This window comes from Mustela erminea, chromosome 7 (assembly GCF_009829155.1).
Source record: "Mustela erminea isolate mMusErm1 chromosome 7, mMusErm1.Pri, whole genome shotgun sequence".
NCBI lineage: Eukaryota > Metazoa > Chordata > Mammalia > Carnivora > Mustelidae > Mustela > Mustela erminea.
The window spans coordinates 139626783-139645468 of record NC_045620.1 but is presented as its reverse complement, the minus strand read 5'-3'; the positions used below and the strand labels follow the sequence as shown (position 1 = coordinate 139645468).

The 18686-nt window shown below is 53.2% G+C and overlaps 1 protein-coding gene across 6 annotated transcripts; it reads right to left on the bottom strand.

The window, feature by feature from the left end:
* Nucleotides 1-221: 221 nt before the first annotated feature.
* RNASEH1 (ribonuclease H1) lies at nt 222-17419 on the bottom strand. 6 transcript variants are annotated; one of them, XR_004288085.1, is made up of 12 exons: nt 17195-17415; nt 16350-16465; nt 12955-13113; nt 12305-12404; nt 11289-11343; nt 10867-10951; nt 10173-10297; nt 7390-7507; nt 2724-2923; nt 1886-2051; nt 1217-1730; nt 223-971 (listed from the first exon to the last, which is right to left on the bottom strand). XR_004288085.1 is itself a non-coding variant. In XM_032353429.1 (9 exons), the coding sequence occupies exons 1-8, from the start codon at nt 17323-17325 to the stop codon at nt 7421-7423; spliced, it is 852 nt and encodes a 283-aa protein (XP_032209320.1). In that variant the 5' UTR covers nt 17326-17416; the 3' UTR covers nt 2489-2923; nt 7390-7420. The 6 variants fall into 6 exon arrangements, 4 of the variants coding, with proteins under 4 accessions (XP_032209320.1, XP_032209318.1, XP_032209319.1 ...); XR_004288084.1 differs by having other exon boundaries at nt 222-971; nt 1217-2051; XM_032353429.1 differs by lacking the exons at nt 223-971; nt 1217-1730; nt 1886-2051 and having other exon boundaries at nt 2489-2923; nt 12955-13107; nt 17195-17416.
* Nucleotides 17420-18686: the final 1267 nt, after the last annotated feature.

The following is an 18686-nucleotide window of genomic DNA, read 5'->3' as shown; positions in this document are numbered from 1 at the left end:
CGAGCCCTGCCCTGCTGCTCCAGGCTTTCCGCCCGCGGTGGTCCTGCGGGTGGGCGCGCCGTCCCCTCCGTCTCCCAGGAAAACACAGCTCTAAAATCGCTCCTGTATTTGAGCATTTATTCCGACATGACTCAAAATCAAGAGGACAGGCAGGGGCTCCCACGCGGAGGACAGGCAGGGGCTCCCACGCGGAGGACAGGCAGGGGCTCCCACGCGGAGAGGCCTCCTCCCTGCACCTGCTCCCGCCCACCGTGGCCCCCCGCAGGGTGCCCTCTCGCTCTGGCACCGATGCACCGAACACGCCAAGCCCTCCGCGCACCGCCCGAGGCCACGGCGGCAGCCCCCGTATGCTTTCCTGCTCAGGGACTGCGAATCCCGTCTTCGCCTGGATGCCCGCAGGCAGACCTGCACGGCAAGTTCCGAACAGCAGCGAAGGCTGGGTCAGAGCTACCCGCGCTCATCTCAGCAGGCAGCGAACTGCATTCTGTGCTGCCCACGCGGGCACGGAAGTGCGTGGTTTCCAGCAGCCTCCCGGACTGCTGGCTTTGCGAATAAGTCCTGTATTACAAGGTACTGATAGGCTACAGGGAGGTCTCGGTGCGGTGTCAGTCTGCACGCTCTCGGAGCGAAGCTGCAGTCTTTCCTTGCTTGAGGGTGCGAGTGCTTTATGACCGGCCATTCTATTATTAGGCATTTTCTCACTTTCTACTTTAGGTATCAGAGAAATGAGCCTCCTGTCACAGCAGTTCCAATTTTTTTTTCAGAATTTGTCCATGCTTAGGTCTTTACAGTTTTTTTAGTTCAAGGGGTGCCTGTGGCTCAGTCGGTAAAGCATCCAACTCTTGATTTTGGCTCAGGTCATATCTCAGGGTCGGGAGACTGAGCTCCCCGTTGGGCTCTGCGTTCAGTGTGGGGCCGGCTTAAGGTTCTCCCCCTCCTCCACCTCTGCCCCCTCCTCCTGTGCATACCTACTCTCTAATAAAATAAAAATAATAAATAATAATAAATAAAGCCATTCATAACTTCCTGATTTTTATGTAGTCCTTAATTTTCTTTTATGGTTAATGGATTTTGAGTCCTGGGTAAAAAGGCTGTTTACACCACTGGTGATATGGCCCCTTATACTACATTCTTGGGTACCCTTGGGATTAAGAGCTAGAGCTCTAGGAAACTCGGCCAGAGCCAGCACCTGCCAGTCCTCTCCCACTTTACTGACCCTGTTTGTATTTGTCCAAGATCCTTCCTTCCACTGTGGCTCTCAGGAAGCACCAGGGAGGAACCCTAATTTTGAGGCCTATTTTGATGAAAGCTGAAGATCCCGCCATGTTCAGACGAGCGGTCCTGTGCCCCTCGCTCCGCCTCCATCCCCTTGGCACACAAACCGCAGCTGTCTTCACAAACTGGCGCAGGTTCTCTGAAGTATCTGAAGGCCTTCCAGGCACTGGGGACACAACACGGACAGGAGCCCCTGCCCGCCTGCTCCCCTGCTGGAGGCCGCATCTGGGCGCTGGAGCCGCGGCCGGATGGAGAGCCAGATGCTCCGCTCCGACGTCCTGCTCGCACCAGTTTCTGCAAGTCCCATCAGCACAGGACATGAAGCGGGGGCGTTATGGAGCAGCCTCGCCTCCTTGTTCCAGAACTACCGGAACAGGAGCATGAGGGAGACATGTAGCACGGAGGCCGAGGTCTTCCTCTGAAGGCCCCGGCTTGCCTGGCTGGGGACGCCATCGCTGCAAACGAGAGGAGCCTGTTTACGACCCCGCAAGCTGCCCAACCGCCAGCACTGGGGTTTTGGTTTGGTTCTACTTAGCTCAGCGGTCACGTGCCCGTCCCGAGGGACAGCACAGACCCTCTGGATTTTCTCAAAGCCCAGCAGTGGAGTCACCTCATCGCGCTGGTGCAGATGCTACAAATAACATGTGAACAGCCTCCATCTGGCAAGCGTCAAGCTCGCACTCTGAGAGCGGAGCGGCTCAGAAGCTTCTGCATTCCACGACGGAGGACTACGTCGTACACTGCAGTCACTCGGCTCCCTCCAGCTGCCGACAAAGCTGACAGAGGACACATTTCTAAAGCTGTTATGCAGCTTCGTTATGCAGCTACTTTTTATTGATTTATTCTTCGGTGTGGTGGGGGAAGGATCTCAAGCGGGCTCCACGCTCAGTGCAGAGATGCAATTTCACAACCCTAAGGTCATGACCTGAGCCAAAGTCAAGAGCTGGCCGCTTAACCAACTGTAAGAGCACTTTTGGATCTTCCCAAATCTTCACCTGAAACAGAAGCACAGTCGTCTGGAACAAAGCTAGGGAACCAGCAGCAGGGGACAGGGATGGGGGCTCACTGGAGCCCTCCTGTCCTGCTGAGGGGGAAGTAAAACGGCAGACGATGTCGGCTGGCGTTTCTTAAAATTGAATCCATGCCTGCCACGTGACCCCGCCCATCCCCCTTGAGAGAAGTAAAAGCACATGTTCGGGAAAAGACGAGTACATACATGATCACAGCAGCTTTATTTACAAGAGCCGCACCCGGAGGCCAAGCAAACGCCCGTGAACAGGAGGAGGGCCCACAGCCGTGGTACGCCCGAGCTGCAGATGCTCCGCAGCGACAGAAAGGAGTGAGCTGCGGACAGACGCAGCTGTGCCAATGCCAGAATGGGGACACGACGGAAAGAAGCTCCGGACACGAAAGGAGTTTATACTGTAGGACTCCATTTATATAAATACCTGAGAAAATACAAATTATCTACAGAGACAGGAGGCAGACTGGTGGTCGCCCAAGGATGGGGTCCGGGACGGAAGGATTTCAAGGCGGTGTGAGAGAACCTGGGAGCGGACAGGCAGCTCCTGCGGGGGCTTCACCGCGGAATCCCAGGTCCGCTTTACACACGTGCCATCTGCTGTCCGTCGAGCGCACGTCCATAAAGCTGTTAGAAAGCAAAATGGTTTGGTGACTCCACAAAGCTGACACATGGAAATGAAGGACAGGGTCTGCCCACTGCAGCCTGCACACCGGTGGCACAGAGCACAGTGGGGCCACTGGGCCTCCATGGCACCGAAAGGTGTTCACTGCAGTGTCACAGGCCAGCTGGAGGCCAGTGGCTGGAGCGGGACAGCTGTCCCTACCCGGGTGGTGAAGAGCCACTGCAAGAAGGCCTGAGGGCTTCAGCCATGGAGCCCGAGAGCCACTGCAGCTGACCCCACAGGGACCCACAGTGAGGGGCCAGAGCCAGCACCAGCAGGAAGGGACAGTGGACAGAGGAAAGAGAAGGACTCGGTGCAGGTGCGGCAGGGCCGGAGCAGGGAGGGCGCCGGAGGCCAGCCGCCATATTTTTAGCATGACTCCAAGTTCAACAGAAAAGAGAACTCTGTGAAGTGAGAGGAACTATCTGAACTAAATGTTCAGGAAAACGCACGATGGGAAAATACCATCCCACACAGAGCTAGTCTAAGAAAAACAAAAAGGAGAACAAACACCGCTACAGAGAGTGAGGGCACGCCAGAAGGACGCACCCAGCAACCAGACCAAAACACGAGGCAAGCAGATCCGAGACGGGAGGACGACACATCTGCAGGAGCAAACGTCAGAAATAGGGCAGAGAATTCAAGGAAACTAGACAGGCAAGAAATGAATTTCAGAAATGAGGATCAGAGCAAACAAACACAACAAATAATGGCTTTAGAAACAGGACTCAACTGGAGAACAAATTTTCGGAAACAAAAGAAACTTAAAAAGAGATGAAGGAGATTCAAGAAGAAGCAAACACAGAGGACGGACAAATCTGACTTCAACACAGAGAAACTGAGGTTCCCCAAAAGAAGGCCAAAACACGGAAACCTGAACACTGAGCCGCAGTTCCAGGAAACCCTGAAACAGCGGATTGAACACGCAGAGACGAAGAGCCCGTGCGCCCCCGCGAGCACCGACCCAGCGCGAGCACTACCGGACACCGTGTAACACAACCGTGGAAAACAGACCTCGGAACCCTGAAGCCAAAAGGAGACATGACTTACAAGGAAGACTCACTGGGCTTTTCACGCTGGGAAAAAATCAAAATAAAGATTCCAGATACTCAAGGGAGGAAAACGTGAGCCGAGGATTTCATACCCTACGAAACGGATTTCAAACATAAAGCAAACAAATTAAGGTCAACGTGGGGAGGTCCGGGAGCACGGTTCCGAGAGGACACTGACCCAACGCTGCTGTGTGACCACGGACTAGACACAGTAAGACGAGATGGGGTGGGGGGGAGAGTTCACTGTGCAACGACTGACCATGTGCACGCACGCAGTACCAGCAGAGCTACCAGAGCGGAACACGAATACCAGTGTCCCGCACTGCTTGTCCAGCGCAGTAAAGCAAGTGTGCGATTACGGAACTTCTGTCCCGGGACTCTCAGTGTGGAAGGAAGCACAGACACAGCGTGGGAGAGCTGACCGCTCTGCAATCCTGAGTTCACGGGAGAGCTGACCGCTCTGCAATCCCGAGTTCCTACTGGAAACATCCATGCGAGCTCAAGCACTTTATCTTTAAATGTGTGTACACGTGTAGGTTTTCTAACTCTGTGCACTGAAAAGCCCCAGAGGCAACGACCAACCCTACAGCGACAAGCACCAAGCATCTGAAATACCATTTCTGCCATTAAAAGAAACGGGGATTCTAGGGAGTCTGGGAGACTCAGTCAGAATAGCACGCAACTCCTGATTTTGGGGTCGTGATTTCAAGCCCCACACTGGGTACAGAGATTACTTACAAAACAAAACAAAAAGAAAGAAAGAAGCTAGAGTTAGAGAAAGAGGCAATCCCAGATCTGGAGCCGGAGAAGTACCAGATGGGTCTGGAGCACCTTCACACGGGACTGCAGTGGGGCTGAGGGCTGGGGGCACACGCACGTAGGGTCTGCACATGCGTGCGGGTGTGCACGCACGGACCGCGAGTGAGCCTACCGTGTACACCTGTGCGGTCAGTGCACGTGTGTGCATACATGAACATCAAAACAAATAAAGAGCCAACCTAAAGATCCTCCCGCTACAGGCCAAAGAAGCTACAATTTGGGTTCAATAAAGAAAGTGCAATGACCTGAAACCTATCCAGAAGGCTCAGGTAAATGAGCTCATGACACATATGTGTTGTAAGAACGTATGAATACGAGCAAGTTGAGAGGCAACGTGGGCGGTTTGGGGGGCAGGAAAGGAAAAAATGAAACAAGATGGGATCAGGAGGGAGACAAAGCGTAAGAGACTCTTAATCTCACAAAACAAACTGAGGGTTGCCAACGGCGTGGGGGGCAGGGAGGCCGATAGGGAGAGGGTGGCTGGGTTAGGGACGTTGAGGAAGGCATGTGCTATGAGTGCTGTGAAGTGTGTAAACCTGGCGACTCACAGACCTGTGCCCCTGGGGCTAATAATACATTGTATGTTAATAAAAAAATTAAAAAAAAAAAAAGCATGGGGGCGCCTGGGTGGCTCAGTGGGTTAAAGCCTCTGCTTTCGGCTCAGGTCATGATCTCAGGGTCCTGGGATCGGGCCCCGCATCGGGCTCTCTGCTCAGTGGGGAGCCTGCTTCCTCCTCTCTCTCTGCCTGCCTCTCTGCCTACTTGTGATCTCTGTCTGTCAAACAAATAAATAAAATCTTAAAAAAAAAAGTATGAATAAAAAACCTTAAGTGGCCACCTTCTAAGGACGACAGGGAACTAATTAGCTTTGCACTTATCCTGCCTTTCCTAAACGAGCACCACTGGGTAACCAAATAGCAGATGAGAGGCCGTATCTTCTAAAACCAACCCAGCCAATAAATGTCAGCAAAATCACAGCATATCACCATTTTAGAGGCTCTGAACCATGAACAGACCGACGCACTAGGCACTGGCAGCGCCAACACCAGGAAAATGCGAAGAGCCTGTACCTGCGGATGAAAACACGCGGCTGTTTACCACTCGCTGGAGGTGTGGAGCCTGATTCTTGTCAAGCCTCTGGGTCCAGCTCCCAATTTACGGGAAGTACAGATGCCAGAAAAATGCTGGACCGTGCCAGGACAATGTATGTGGCAAAACCTAGACCGTGGGAATCAACAGGACCAATGGCCCAGGTTCCTCAACAGGTAACCCTCACAAGGAGACCAATACACGCAATAAAGAGACTTCAGAAATACGGAGTCTAAAAAAAGTAGACAAGGTTCAGTTACCACGAAGAAACACAAATAAGTCATTTCTATACAAGTCAGGATTCGCTTCGGAGGGGAGGGGCTGGGGAGAAGCACATGGAGAGCCTTCTGGGGTGTCTGGCCAAGTTTTAGTTCTTGGCCTGAGGGGAGGTCATCAGGGTGTTCACCTTATACAAACGACAACTTGAGGAGCTAAACACTTGTGTCATTTTCTGTGCCTTTTTATGATAAAGTAGTAAGAAAAAAAATGAGGTGCCTGCGTGGCTCTGTCGATTGTCTGCCTCTGGCTCAGGTCATGATCCCCAGGGCGCGGGGATTGAGCCCCAGGTCAGGCTCCCTGCTCAGCAGGGAGTCTGCTTCTCCCCATGCCTCCCCACACCCGCCTTGTGCTCTCTCTCACTCACTCTCTCAAATAAAAATAAAATCTTAAAAAATCATAAATTTAATAAATTTAAAATTTTTTTTAAATGATCAGACCAAACTTTAACTTGCATTGTGCTTTTTTTTTTTTTTTTAAGTAGGTGCCACATCTTGTGTGGAGCCCAATGTGGGGCTTGAACTCACGACCCTGCGATCGGGACCTAAGCTGGGATCCAGAGCCAGATGCTTAACTGCTTGAGCCACTGAGGGGCTCCTGCTTGCATAGTGCTTTTAACAAAAACAGGCCAAGAGATTTTAGAAGATTTACTCCTGCATCTTGCTCTGTAAGACGCTCCCAGACGGCAGTCAGGCTGCCGGGGTCGCATGCAGGCTTGCCTTGTACCAGAGCCAGCCCGCTAAGACCCAGCCCGCACTCGCTCGGCCGAGGCCTGGGCCCAGGCATGGGCTGCAGCCACCAAGGAGCACTGCCTTGCTCTAATCCACAGGTACGTGCGAGTCCACCGGCACACTCTGAGACTCAGTCCTGCCAACGAGAAGGTTAATGAACACTTTCAGAACACTCCCAGACCTTGTCTGTGTCTTCAAATCACTGATTACATCAAAGTCCTAAAATTTCTGTCCAGATGGCAATGAAACTGTGAATGGCATCAAACCCAGTAAAGCATAATGCTGAAATTTCAAGTCGTGCTCAAATCCTGAAGGATGTCAATTTGTTAGAATTTAACCACTTTTTATCACAGGGTATCCCGGAATGACGGATTTATTACCTTTTTGCGGGTTGTATCTGCCCATCTAGTGCAAGTTTTATTCTTCACACCAGTAAGGAAAGGCAAGCAAAGAGCCACTCACTCAAGCTGTCCAAGAATGACGACGACCTCGCTCAGTCCTCAGATCGCTTTGCTCCTTCTCGTGCTAATCTGTCCGCCTCTTCATTGCCTACAAATCCCGAATGACCAGGAACATGCATCTGTGAAAGAAATTTATTTTTCCTTTTACCTTTACTGTTTTTTTTTACACAAGCAACACAGAAGTACATCCTGACTCTTCCCAGCGGGGGCAGGCGGAGGATGCTCCTCCCCCTGCCCCCCCTCCACGGTTCTGCATGGCACAACCTGTATGCCCGACACACGGACACAGTGCAGGCACTTACAAAGATCCCATTTTGATTCTGACAAATTGGATCGTACTGTTTTTACTAATTTTTGTAACCTGAATGATGGAACTTGGAAAGCTTTCCAAGTAAAACGTATGTATGTATAGACCAGGACAGGTACATATCCAAAACACATACTTTATTTTCTTCAAATGCTGTCAGAAAGACGAGATCCAATTATGTGATTTGGTTTTTTGGTTTTTTTTTTTCTAAGTAGGCTCTACAACCAACGTGAGGCCAACGTGGGACTTGATCCCACGACGGTGAGATCAAGACCCGAGCGGAGATCGAGTCAGACCCTTAACCCACTGAGCCACCCAGTGGCTCAGCACTTCTGTGCTTTAACCACTGTTTCCAATACACTGGGGAAGGGCAGATTTAAACCTTACGTCACCAAGCTGTTCTCAGTGGTCCTGGAGTCAAAGAGCAACACAGAGTTAAGACAATGGTTGCAGTTTAACTTGCTCTGTATTGTTGGAAACAAGTTTGGTTGTTTGTTTTTTAAGATTTTATTTATTTGAGAGAGACAGAGCAATAGAGCATGAGCAGTGGGGAGGGCCAGAGGGTTAGGGAGAAGCCAACTTCCCACTCGGCAGGGAGCACAACACAGGGCTTGATCCCAGGACCCTGAGATCATGACCGGAGTAGAAACCAAGAGACACTCAACTGACTGAGACACCCATGCTCCCCTGATATCTTGTGCTTTTATATAGGACAGATTCATACGGAGGATGTATGGGTAGAGATTTGTAACTGTAGATCTGCTGGAAATTATATTTCCTGAAAACAATTTTATTTTTTATAGTTTTTTTAAAAGATTTTATTTATTTGAGAGAGTGACAGACCGAGATAGGAAGAGAGAGCGTGAGCAGGGAGGAGAGGGAGAAGCAGGCTCCCCACTGAGCGAGCAGCCTGATGCAGGGCTTGAGCCCACTGGGATTATGACATGAGCCAAAGGCCTTCACTTAATTGATGCAGCCACCCAGGTGCCCCCTGAAAAGGGAGTTTTTTCTTTTCTTTTTTTTTTTTTAATTTATTTGACAGAGAGAGATCACAAGTTGGCAGAGCAGCAGGCAGGGCGGGGGTGGGGGTGGGAAGCAGGCTCCCTGCTGAGCAGAGGGCCGATGTGGGGCTCAATCCCAGGACCCTGAGATCATGACCTGAGCCAAAGGCAGAGGCTGAACCCACTGACCCACCCAGGCGCCCCTGAAAAAACAGTTTTAATAAAAACTATCTATTGGGGAGCCTGGGTGGCTCAGTTAGTTCAGCCTCTGCCTTCGGCTCGGGTCATGATCCTGGGGTCCTGGGACTGAGCCCCGCGTTGGGCTCCCTGCTCGGCGGGAAGCCTGCTTCTCCCTCTCCCGCTCTCCCTGCTCATGTTCCCTCTCTCGCCGTCTCTCTGTCACATAAATAAAAAAAAAAAATCTTTAAAAAGAAATAAAAATAAAAATAAAATAAAAACTATCTATTAATAAGAAAAATATTTCCGTTTTGGAAAAAGAAGTCATGTCCCTAAAGTCTTATCACACTTTACTTTGAACAAAATACCTTATAAATTAGTTTTATTTTGACATTATGGCTGATTCTAAAGAAACCAACAGGTTGACTATCACCAAGCCACTTTAACAGTGATGAGGTTCATGAAGGGTAGTGGGAAGAAAGGCAGGTAGGGCCAAGTGTCCTCCCGACCACCCAACCAAGAGGAAACAAGCGTTAAAAGGACTTTACACCGCTCTGGAAAGAGCCCTCCACCCTTTCCCACGCTGATGACAAAAACTTGATTGGGCGACAGGCACAGGGAGGGTCAATCAGATTAAAACAGCCTGCCGACAAGCCCAGAAACCCACTGGACTTAGAAACGCTGGTCCCCTCCCTCTTTGGGAGCGTCGTACTGTCCGTCACTCTGAACTTCGCTTGGCTGCCCAGCACTCTTCATCTGGTCTACCTCTTCATTCAAGCAGCATGACCACAACTGCAGGCACTGAAGGAAAAAAAGTCCTGCAACATAACATGAGCCCAGACGAGGCCCTCCCAAGCACCGCCAAGACGAGAGGACACTGAACCCCCCTCAGTCACGCTGCCCGAGCGGTGTGTTCTACACACAATCACAGCAATAACAAGCAGCGTCACTTGCAGGATGATCAAGACTCAAATATGTTGCAATTTCTAACACTCGCTATGGTATTAATGTTATGTAAACTTTAACTTAAGTCATTAAATCACCTACAGACAGTACTAGTCTCCCCAGTTAACTCCGAATATTTGGTCCTAGACACCTGGGTGGCTCAGTCGGTTAAATGTCCAACTCTTGATTTCGGCTCAGGTCATGATCTCAGGGCTGGAGACCGAGCCCCCGTCGGGCTCCACACGGAGCGTAGGGCCTGCTTAAGGTTCTCTCTCTGCTGCCACCCCCACCTTCTCTCACCCGAGCGTCTGGTCCTCATAGCCATGTAAGAGGACCGGTTCGGACAACACGCACCCACTGGATGTCCATGCCCTGGGCGAGCTGCTCCAGCGCCACGAAGTCCTCCTTGTTGATGACCTCCTTGCCCGTGCTCGTCCGCCACCCGTTCTTCTTCCAGCCTTGAACCCAGTTAGTGATGCCTACAAGAGCGCGCGGTCCGCTGAGCTCGCCTGTCCTGGTCTCTGCCTCCCTCCACTTCCCCCTCCACCTGCTCTACTCGTCTCCGCAGGGGCATGGACCTGCCGCTGGCCCACACAGGCTGGACTCCGGGGGCACACGCCCGGCCCACTCCTCTGCTTACCCCTCGGCCTGGACTGGTGCTGACCCACAGCTCCCAGCTTAAGAGGACACCGCTCTGCTTCTTCAACCCCCTCCCCGTGTCCTAAACATGATTATTTCTCAAAGGAGCCGTCAGCACGCCACCTTCACTTACTTACGCGTGTTTACACTCGAAGGACTACGAAAGCAGAGACACAGCTACCCGCTGCCCTATCCTAGGAGCCTGGCGAAGACCTGTCTAATGTGGCAAACTCCAGAGCAGCAGATCTGGGCTCCAGAATCCCCGGTTTTCTCTTTCTACCAGACAAACCAATGGTTGTCTTCATTCACCATCTGGGTCCGGCCCTGATACACCTCCCATAGGAGAAGGAAATACCTGTTTTCCTTCATGTTTACCAGGAAACACTAGAAGTAAAATGTAGAAGCTTACCATTTATAGTAAACATACTGTCCGTATACAGAACCAGCTTCTTGATGTTTTGAGCCTTTGCCTGCTCGATGGCTTTGCAGGCTGCCTTAAAGAAAGAGGTCAGTCATCATGCTACAGAAGTTGTCCAATTTTCAACATTACCCAAGTTCAAAATCACTTCACTATTTAAACATTCCTTCTTCTTCTGTGCTAAGTGTAATGATTATGCGCTCTGCGTGAAATAATGCCACACATATGGTTCTGTTTGTGCATCTATGGGAAATAGCTTTTAAAACGTTTCTGGAAAATTACTATCCATCAGAGTCACTAGTAACTCCAAACCAAGTTTCTTCTGGACTTTGAGTATCCTGTGCGCACACAGTGTACACGGATCGCTGCTACGATGGTCTTACTCTCAGTGGGAAATATGTCCGATAACTTACATGAATTTCTGCTCTTTGGTTGGTCTGCCGCCCGGGAAGCCTAATGCCTATGTTCCTGGTTGCAAAACAATACAAAGGAAAATGAAATCAATTTAAAAAGCTAATTTCCAAAGGGATTCCTTAAGCCCCTCAATGGAGGGCAGGCTTGATACATTTTTTTTTACATATGAAAGCATCATACAAATATACAGCCTTTAAAAACCAAACCAAGAGTACTAGCATTTTATGGAAAAGCACCAAGGGATGGTCTTGTGAAGAATACTGGGCCAGAAATCAGAAGCAAAGTTTTCTTTCTGGCCCTGCAATTCATTAGTGTGGGGTCCTGGGTGAGCACTAAGCCCACAGACACTCAGTGCCACACAAGCTTGTTGCCTCTTAGAGGGTTTGCAGCTAAAATGAGATCTCAAAGGGAAAGAACTCTATAGACCACAAGGCCAGAGAAATATAAAGTCTTACTCAACAGTTTATAGTCCATTACGCCCAACACTGCTGAGGGCACCTGGAAATGCTGGAGACAAAGCTCAGAGCTGATGTGGCTACTTCACAGGCTCAAGTTCGTCTTTTACACTGAATCTTAGGGCTACCCAGGGGATCTGAATGATTACGCTTTGCATCCCCCTGAGCTTGCGCCTTGTGAAAAACTAGAGGGCACCTCTAAGCTCACACGTCCTCAGAAGAGTCTTGGGAACATGACAGGTTCCAAGTCTGGCAACCTTGGACGTCCTTGCCAGAACCATCCCGCAGGAGGCATGTGACTCTCCTACGGGGCAGGGAAGTCATTTTGGTAGAAGATGTCATCAGCGAGACACAGAAACTCCCCTAGATTCCGGGTGAAGAAAGCCATGCTGAGGTAATTTACATTCTGAAGAACAAGCTATCAGTGTCGACATGAACCAAAGCTTGCTCCTTTGCAACCTCTGCCAAAGCTAACCAAATAATCAGCAGATCTCGTGTCACTCCTTGCCAAGTTTTAGAATGTGATTCACTTAGACTTGAAGCCTTTTTTGTTTACTCACAAAGGATGGCCGGGCCCCCAGTAAACACCGATGCCTGCTCGTGCCCTCCTCCGCCCGTTACTGGAGCAGCAGCCATCAGTGTAGACGACAACAAATTCTCCTAAAAGAGGGAGTTTCGTGAGTGGCACTGGAACCAAAGCACAAAAAACTGAGATTCATTTAACAAATTCACTAAGCTTGAATTCACATTTTAACTGAGAGAGTATGTACAATGTGATCTATATTCTCTATCTAGAAAAACAGTATCAGTCCCTTATAAAAAGGGCCCTCAACACCTTTTGATTAGCATGCCCTCCTATCTTGGATATGGCAATTTAAAGGTAAATTAAAGGTAAAGGCAGGCCTTTTGTGAACTCAGAACCCGCTGCTGTTGCATTCCCCAGTACAGAGGTCATAACAGTGTCGCCATCCCTCTCCCCACACTCACTCCCCGGAGCCGTCTTTGCAAACAAGTAGTGTCTTCGCATGATAAGGACCTGTCCCCCAGAAGGTCTAGTCCTGACAAATGCTGGTCTGATTTTTTTTTCTCAGAATATTTGCCTCTAATAAACTACGGTCCCGCGTTTGCTTTGTTCCATCAAGACAGAGGCTCAGGGGCACCTTGGAGTCATGATTATTATACGGAAAACTCAAAAATCCAAGATAAATACCCATGTAAGAAAATGTGCTTTTGTCAACCGAAGGCACGGATCCCGTGGTCTGTCTTGCCTGCTTTGCACAAGGCTCTGCGTTTTCATCTCCATCCGAGGGCTCACGGAGTCGCTTGTTGGCTTTCACTTGTGATTCTTGTTCATGCTTATTTTCTGTCCCTGAAAGATCAAGTCTAGTCAAAAAGCAGGAAAATACGAACATAACACGAAATGCTTAACAATCCAGAAATTCAGTATGTGACTTAGTATCACTAAATCAGACTTAAGTATGCTCTGCGGCCCTACAAAGAGGAAATCGCTTAGGACAGTCCATACCATGTCAGATTTTCAAGTCCTATGAGATTACTCTAAAGTTTCCCCAAACTTGACAAGGCGATAGAAACACAGGAGCAACATCTCTGTTAAAGCAGAAACCTGGTTTTGAGAGACAGTAGAGAGAGCAAAGGTTTGAATCCCACCGGGATGGTGGGCCGTTTGACTACCTGAGGGACTCTGTCCCCAGAAAGAAAACAAGGACTCGAATTCTGTAGATGGGATTACTCTAGGTACGTTAACCCCATCAATGTCAAGTTGAGAACCTCCGGGAAAGCTGAGAGGGCATAGGTAACTGGACCTTAAGTGAGGAGACGGTGGGCCACACTGACAACAGGAAGCAGAAGCCCAACAGCAGAAGGGACCGGGCCCCTTCAGGGCGGCGGCTACAGAGCTTTCCTTCAGGAGCCCAGCCATGGGATGCAGGCTTAATCCCAGAGGCTTCTCACATACTCCCTCAGGTTGTGTGGGAGCAGCTTTTCCTACATTCTCATTTTATGGAGTGGGAACAGAGGCACAGAAGAAGCAGCCAAGCTTATCTGCAAAACAACCACCAAGCCCCACACTACAGAATTCATTTTAAGCTCATCCCTAAAGCAGGGACGGAGAAATGGGGCTCCAGTGTTGACGGAACCCTTACCACGTGTCCGAGCCAGAACATCCTGCCTGCAGTAGCTTCTCCACCCACACCTGGCAGAAGACTGCTACAGGTTATCTAGGCAAAATCTGACCGGAGCCACTATGGAGGGCAATGTTTGGGTCTCCAGTCTGCTGTATTTACCTTTAAAATATTCCTCTGCGGGGGCGCCTGAGTGGCTCAGTCGGCTCAGGTCACAGACCTGGAGTGCAGGGACCTAGCCCGGCATCCGGCTCCCTGCTCAGTGGGGAGTCCGCGTCTCCCTCTCCCCGCAGCTCCCCCTGCTTTGCTCTTTCTCTCACTCTCGTCTATCTCAAATAAATAAACTCTCGAAAGAAAAATATTCCTCTAGGGACTCTACGTAAGTAAACCCCAAAATACAAGCACAAATCAAAGGGTAATTTAGTAGAAGTTTAATGCCAATACAAATATTGATTTTATTTGTAATAACATAGAAAGTTAAATCGGAACCCAAGTTTTTAAAGGACAGACAAGACTTTGAAAGAAAAAGAGCCCATTTTGTCAGATAATTTTCCCTTCACAAAATTGGATTGAGTAAGTTAACCCCAAATCAATTTACAAAAATCATGGTAACCGCCAAATAGCTCAAGAATCCCAAAATAAAACTATACGTCACATTAAGAGAAAATCTGGGAAAGGGGCTACCACTTTTGCTTTGACACAGTTTGGAAGATGAAAGATGTTCAATCCCAATTTATACATGTAAGTCACTAACTTGGAGATCTCCGAGCTTTCAGAAAGATGATGCATAAAGCACTGTCCTGCCTTGGGACTGAGAGCATCTGATAAACAGAAACATACTTCTAGTGCAAGAACTGAAGTATGAATAAAAGACTAATTGGTTAAGGCAAAAGAGCAGTGAGAAGGAAGCATTAAGAACCCCGCTGAGACAAGAACCATACTTGCACATTTGTTTTCTGTCCCAAACTGACCTCTCCACCGGGGCAGAAAATGTTAACAGCCACAGCGCAACTCCCTTCGAAGCTGCTGGGCAGACAGAGGGTGAAGCAGATGCACCGTGAGTGAGGTTCCGCCCTGCTTCTGCCCCGCCTGGTCACGCAGGTGGATTCCTAAACGCGACTCCTCTCTTTGACCAGCACTGTCACGGCCTCCCGAAGGAGCCGCTGTCCAGAGCCGGCACATCTCAGTGGGACTGTGGAGAGTCTGGCCGAAAAACATGGATTCGAACTAGTCTCTCTTCTCAATCCACTAGTAAAACATCTGTGAGTCAAGCTAATGAGACAATTTACCCCCGAACATGGGGGTCTGAAGGCCCGCCCAGTCGAAAATGGGTATACTCTGTGACTCCTCAAACACTTAGCGGCTACTGGTAGCCTACTGTTACCTGGAAGGGCCCCTGTGAACAGCTGACTCACACGTGTGTGTCTCACATGCCGCAGTCTCACAACAAAGTACCAGAGAACAGGCAATGTTAGTCAGGGGCGCCGGGGTGGCCCGGGACGAGGCGTCGGCCTGGAGGCGAGATCCCGCGTGCTGGGCTCCCTGCTCGGCAGGGCGTCTGCCTCTCCTCCTTCCTCTGCTCCTCCCCCTGCTCGGGACTGTATTTTCTCTCTCAATAAATAAAATGCTTTAAAAAAGTAAATGTTAGGAAAATCCTGAGGAAGAACACGTGGGTGGTGGCTCCGACGGCGGGGCGTCTGCTTCTGGCTCAGGTCGGATCCGGAGTCCTGGGATCCAATCCCACACCAGACTCCTTGCTCGGCAGGGAGCCTGCTTCTCCTCTGCCTGCCCCGGCCCCGCTTGGGCTCTTTCTCTCTCCTTCACAAACAAAATCTTAAAAAAAAAAAGAATGCCAAGGAGAATTTATAATAAATGTGTATTTTATGAGAAACGTAACACAATGAAGTCCACATACAAGTCTCCTCACGCAGCTCAAACTCGTGTTGTTCAAAGGGCGATTATATTTAACACTTTTGTGCTCCCAAGCAGTCAGCCCTGGTTGTGCGCACGCGATGCTCCTTACACCGAGGCTGGACTCCGTGCAGGCCGGGAACAGACACACCCACCCCGTAGCACCGCAGCCCATCGGGTCTAACGGAACGAGTCCTTTCTGAAAGGCAGAATTGGGGGCGCCTGGTGGCTGAGGCGTGGAGCAGCGGCCCTGGCTCGGGTCGCGTGGGAGGGAGGCCCGCCTCTCCCCTGCCTGCCGTCCCCCCGCTTGCGCGCGCTCTGACAAATACATAAACAAAATGCTAAAAGACACTTAAAGATAAAGTGAAGGCAGCTCCGCGCGGAGGAGGACCCCGCCTCCCCGGCTGTCTGCTGCGCCCTCCGACAGACTCCGCTAAGCCCACGTGCTCACGGCCGCCCCTCCGAGAGGCCGGGTGTCCGCGGGTGGCGGACTCGGCCGCACGCACCGGGCGGCCTGGCTGCGCGAGGCCCCGGGGACGCGCGCACACGCTACCTTCCGCGCCGCCCGGGCCGGCGGGCTTCCCGACGAAGGCCCAGGCCTCCTCCTCCGTGGCAAACTTCTTAAAGCGCGCGGCCGGGAAGCGGTCCACCTGCGCTCTGCATTCGCTCCTGCAACAGAGCGCCGGGTTACCGCCCGCCCCTCGCCGGCCCCGCCGGCCCCGCCCGCGCCGGGGACCGTGCGACCCGCGCGGGGCTGCCGGCGCCGCGGGGCCTGCAGTCCGGTCCCGGCCCCGCCCGCGCCCTGGGCGCCCTGTGCCGGCCGACCGACGCCCGCCCGTCCCGGCTCCGTCTCCAAACGCTCCAGAAGTGCTGGGCCGGGCCGGGTCTGAAGACGGGTCCCGTTAGCCCTTTCCGTACAGCTCCGCGGCGCCTCCGCTCGTCGGCCCCGACGCAGGAGCGCGAGCCCCGGGCCCCTCCCCGAGCGCGGCAGCCCCGACACAGCGGCGACCCCCGCACGGCGCCAACCCGACTCCACGGGCCGTGCGAGGGATCCGAGCTGGCCCGGGAAAGGCGACCTTTCCAAGGACCCCGGCGGGGCAGGCCAGGCTCGGCCGCAGTCGGACTACGTGCGGCCACCGGGGAACGTCCCCTGACGCACGCGGGCAGGGTCAGCGGGGCCCGGGCGCGCTCGGGCTCCAGGTGGCCTTTCCGACGCCGCCCACACAACGCAACCGCGTCGGGGCCGGCGGCCGGGACCTGCGGGCCCACGTCAGCGGAGGCCGGCGGCGGCGGGGCTCCCGGGCGCTCCACCGCAGGCCGCAGGCCGCAGCCCGGGGCCAGTCCCGAGAGCCGCCCGCCGCCGGCCCGGCTCGGCCTCGGAGAGCGCGGCCCACTCACCAGGTCTGGAAGACCCCGGCCTTGCGGCCCCTCCTCACGGCGTAAAACATGCTGAGGCCGCTGCGGCCGCAGGGGCTGCAGCGCACGGCGGCCAAAGCGACGCTGCGCGCCACGCCCAGAAGCCGGGTCATCGCCCACAGCCGGCCATCGCCCCGCCGCTCCGCTCCGCCGCCCGCGCCTCCGCCACACAGACCCAACTTCCGGCGACGGCGCGGAGAGATGACGCGCGACCCCCTGCGGGCGGGGCCGGGGGGCGGAGAGACTCGGGCCGGGGGCGTGCTCGGCTCAGTTTCCCGGAAGTCAGGGAGAAAGCCGGGTCTGGGCGGTCCCGGAAGGGGTGGGATCTACAGGGGCGGGTGGGGACTAAGGTGGGGTGGGCGGGGCGGTGAGGGGCGCGGTCGGGGCCGCCGGAGGGGCGGGGTCTGGGCGCAGTGGGAGGGTGGGACGGCCGGAGGCTCGTGCGCTCGCCGCTCCGCGCCCCGCGGCGCTTGCCGGCCGGTCCCGGTCCCTCCGCGCGCAGTCCGGGCTGGCCAGCTGAACGAGCAGGTGGCTTTCCTCCTAACTGCCGTAGTGGCCGGAGGACTGGCGCCCGGCGATGGAAGAGAGAGCCGAGGCCGGAGGGAGGGGAGCGCCCACCCACGCGGGTGCGTGGCCGCGGGGACGTCAAAACCCAGTGCCCTGGGACCCAGGGGGACAATTTAGTAGCAAAAGCAATTTGTTAGCTTCTGCCTGTTTCCTGGCTTTTCGCTCTGGAGCAAAACCACTTCTTGGAAAAGCCCTGTCCACGGACAAGCCTCGGTGTTCCAACGACCCTGGTTTCCTCCGGGCGCTCAGTCGGGCCAACCTCACCGACACCTGCCGTCCTCGGCCCCGGCCGGGGGAGGCACGGCTGAGTGGGGCGGGCTGAGTGCGGGCGTCCGCACGGACGGGGACGCGCGGGGGCGGGGACGCGCGGGGGACGGGGACGCGCGGGGGGCGGGGACGGGGACGCGCGGGGACGGGGACGCGCGGGGGACGGGGACGCGCGGGGCGGGGACGCGCGGGGGACGGGGACGCGCGGGACGGGGACGCGCGGGGACGGGGACGCGCGGGGGACGGGGACGCGCAGGCGAGGGGAGCCGGCCCCGCAGGGCGGACTCGGACGGGGAGACTGCGGGCGGCGCGCGGGAGACCCTCGAAGGGCGGAGAGTTCGCTCACGTGCGTTAGGCAGAGCGCGGGAAGAAGGGGCAGCAAAGGGCAGACGGGCCTTGCTGTGGTCATGTGTGTCTGTGAACTCAAAGAACAGCCATTTAAAAAATTTCCGCTTTCCTCATTTAAATTTAAACGGGCTGCAGTCCATTCCTCGTTCCTATTTTTACTGCACTGCTGGACAGCCTCTTAAAAAGTCGTCCTGCGGCACCTGGCTGGCTCACTTGGAAGAGCGTGGGCTTCTGGATCTCTGGGTTCTGAGTTCGAGCCCTATGTTGGGTGTGGAGCTTACTAAAAAAAATA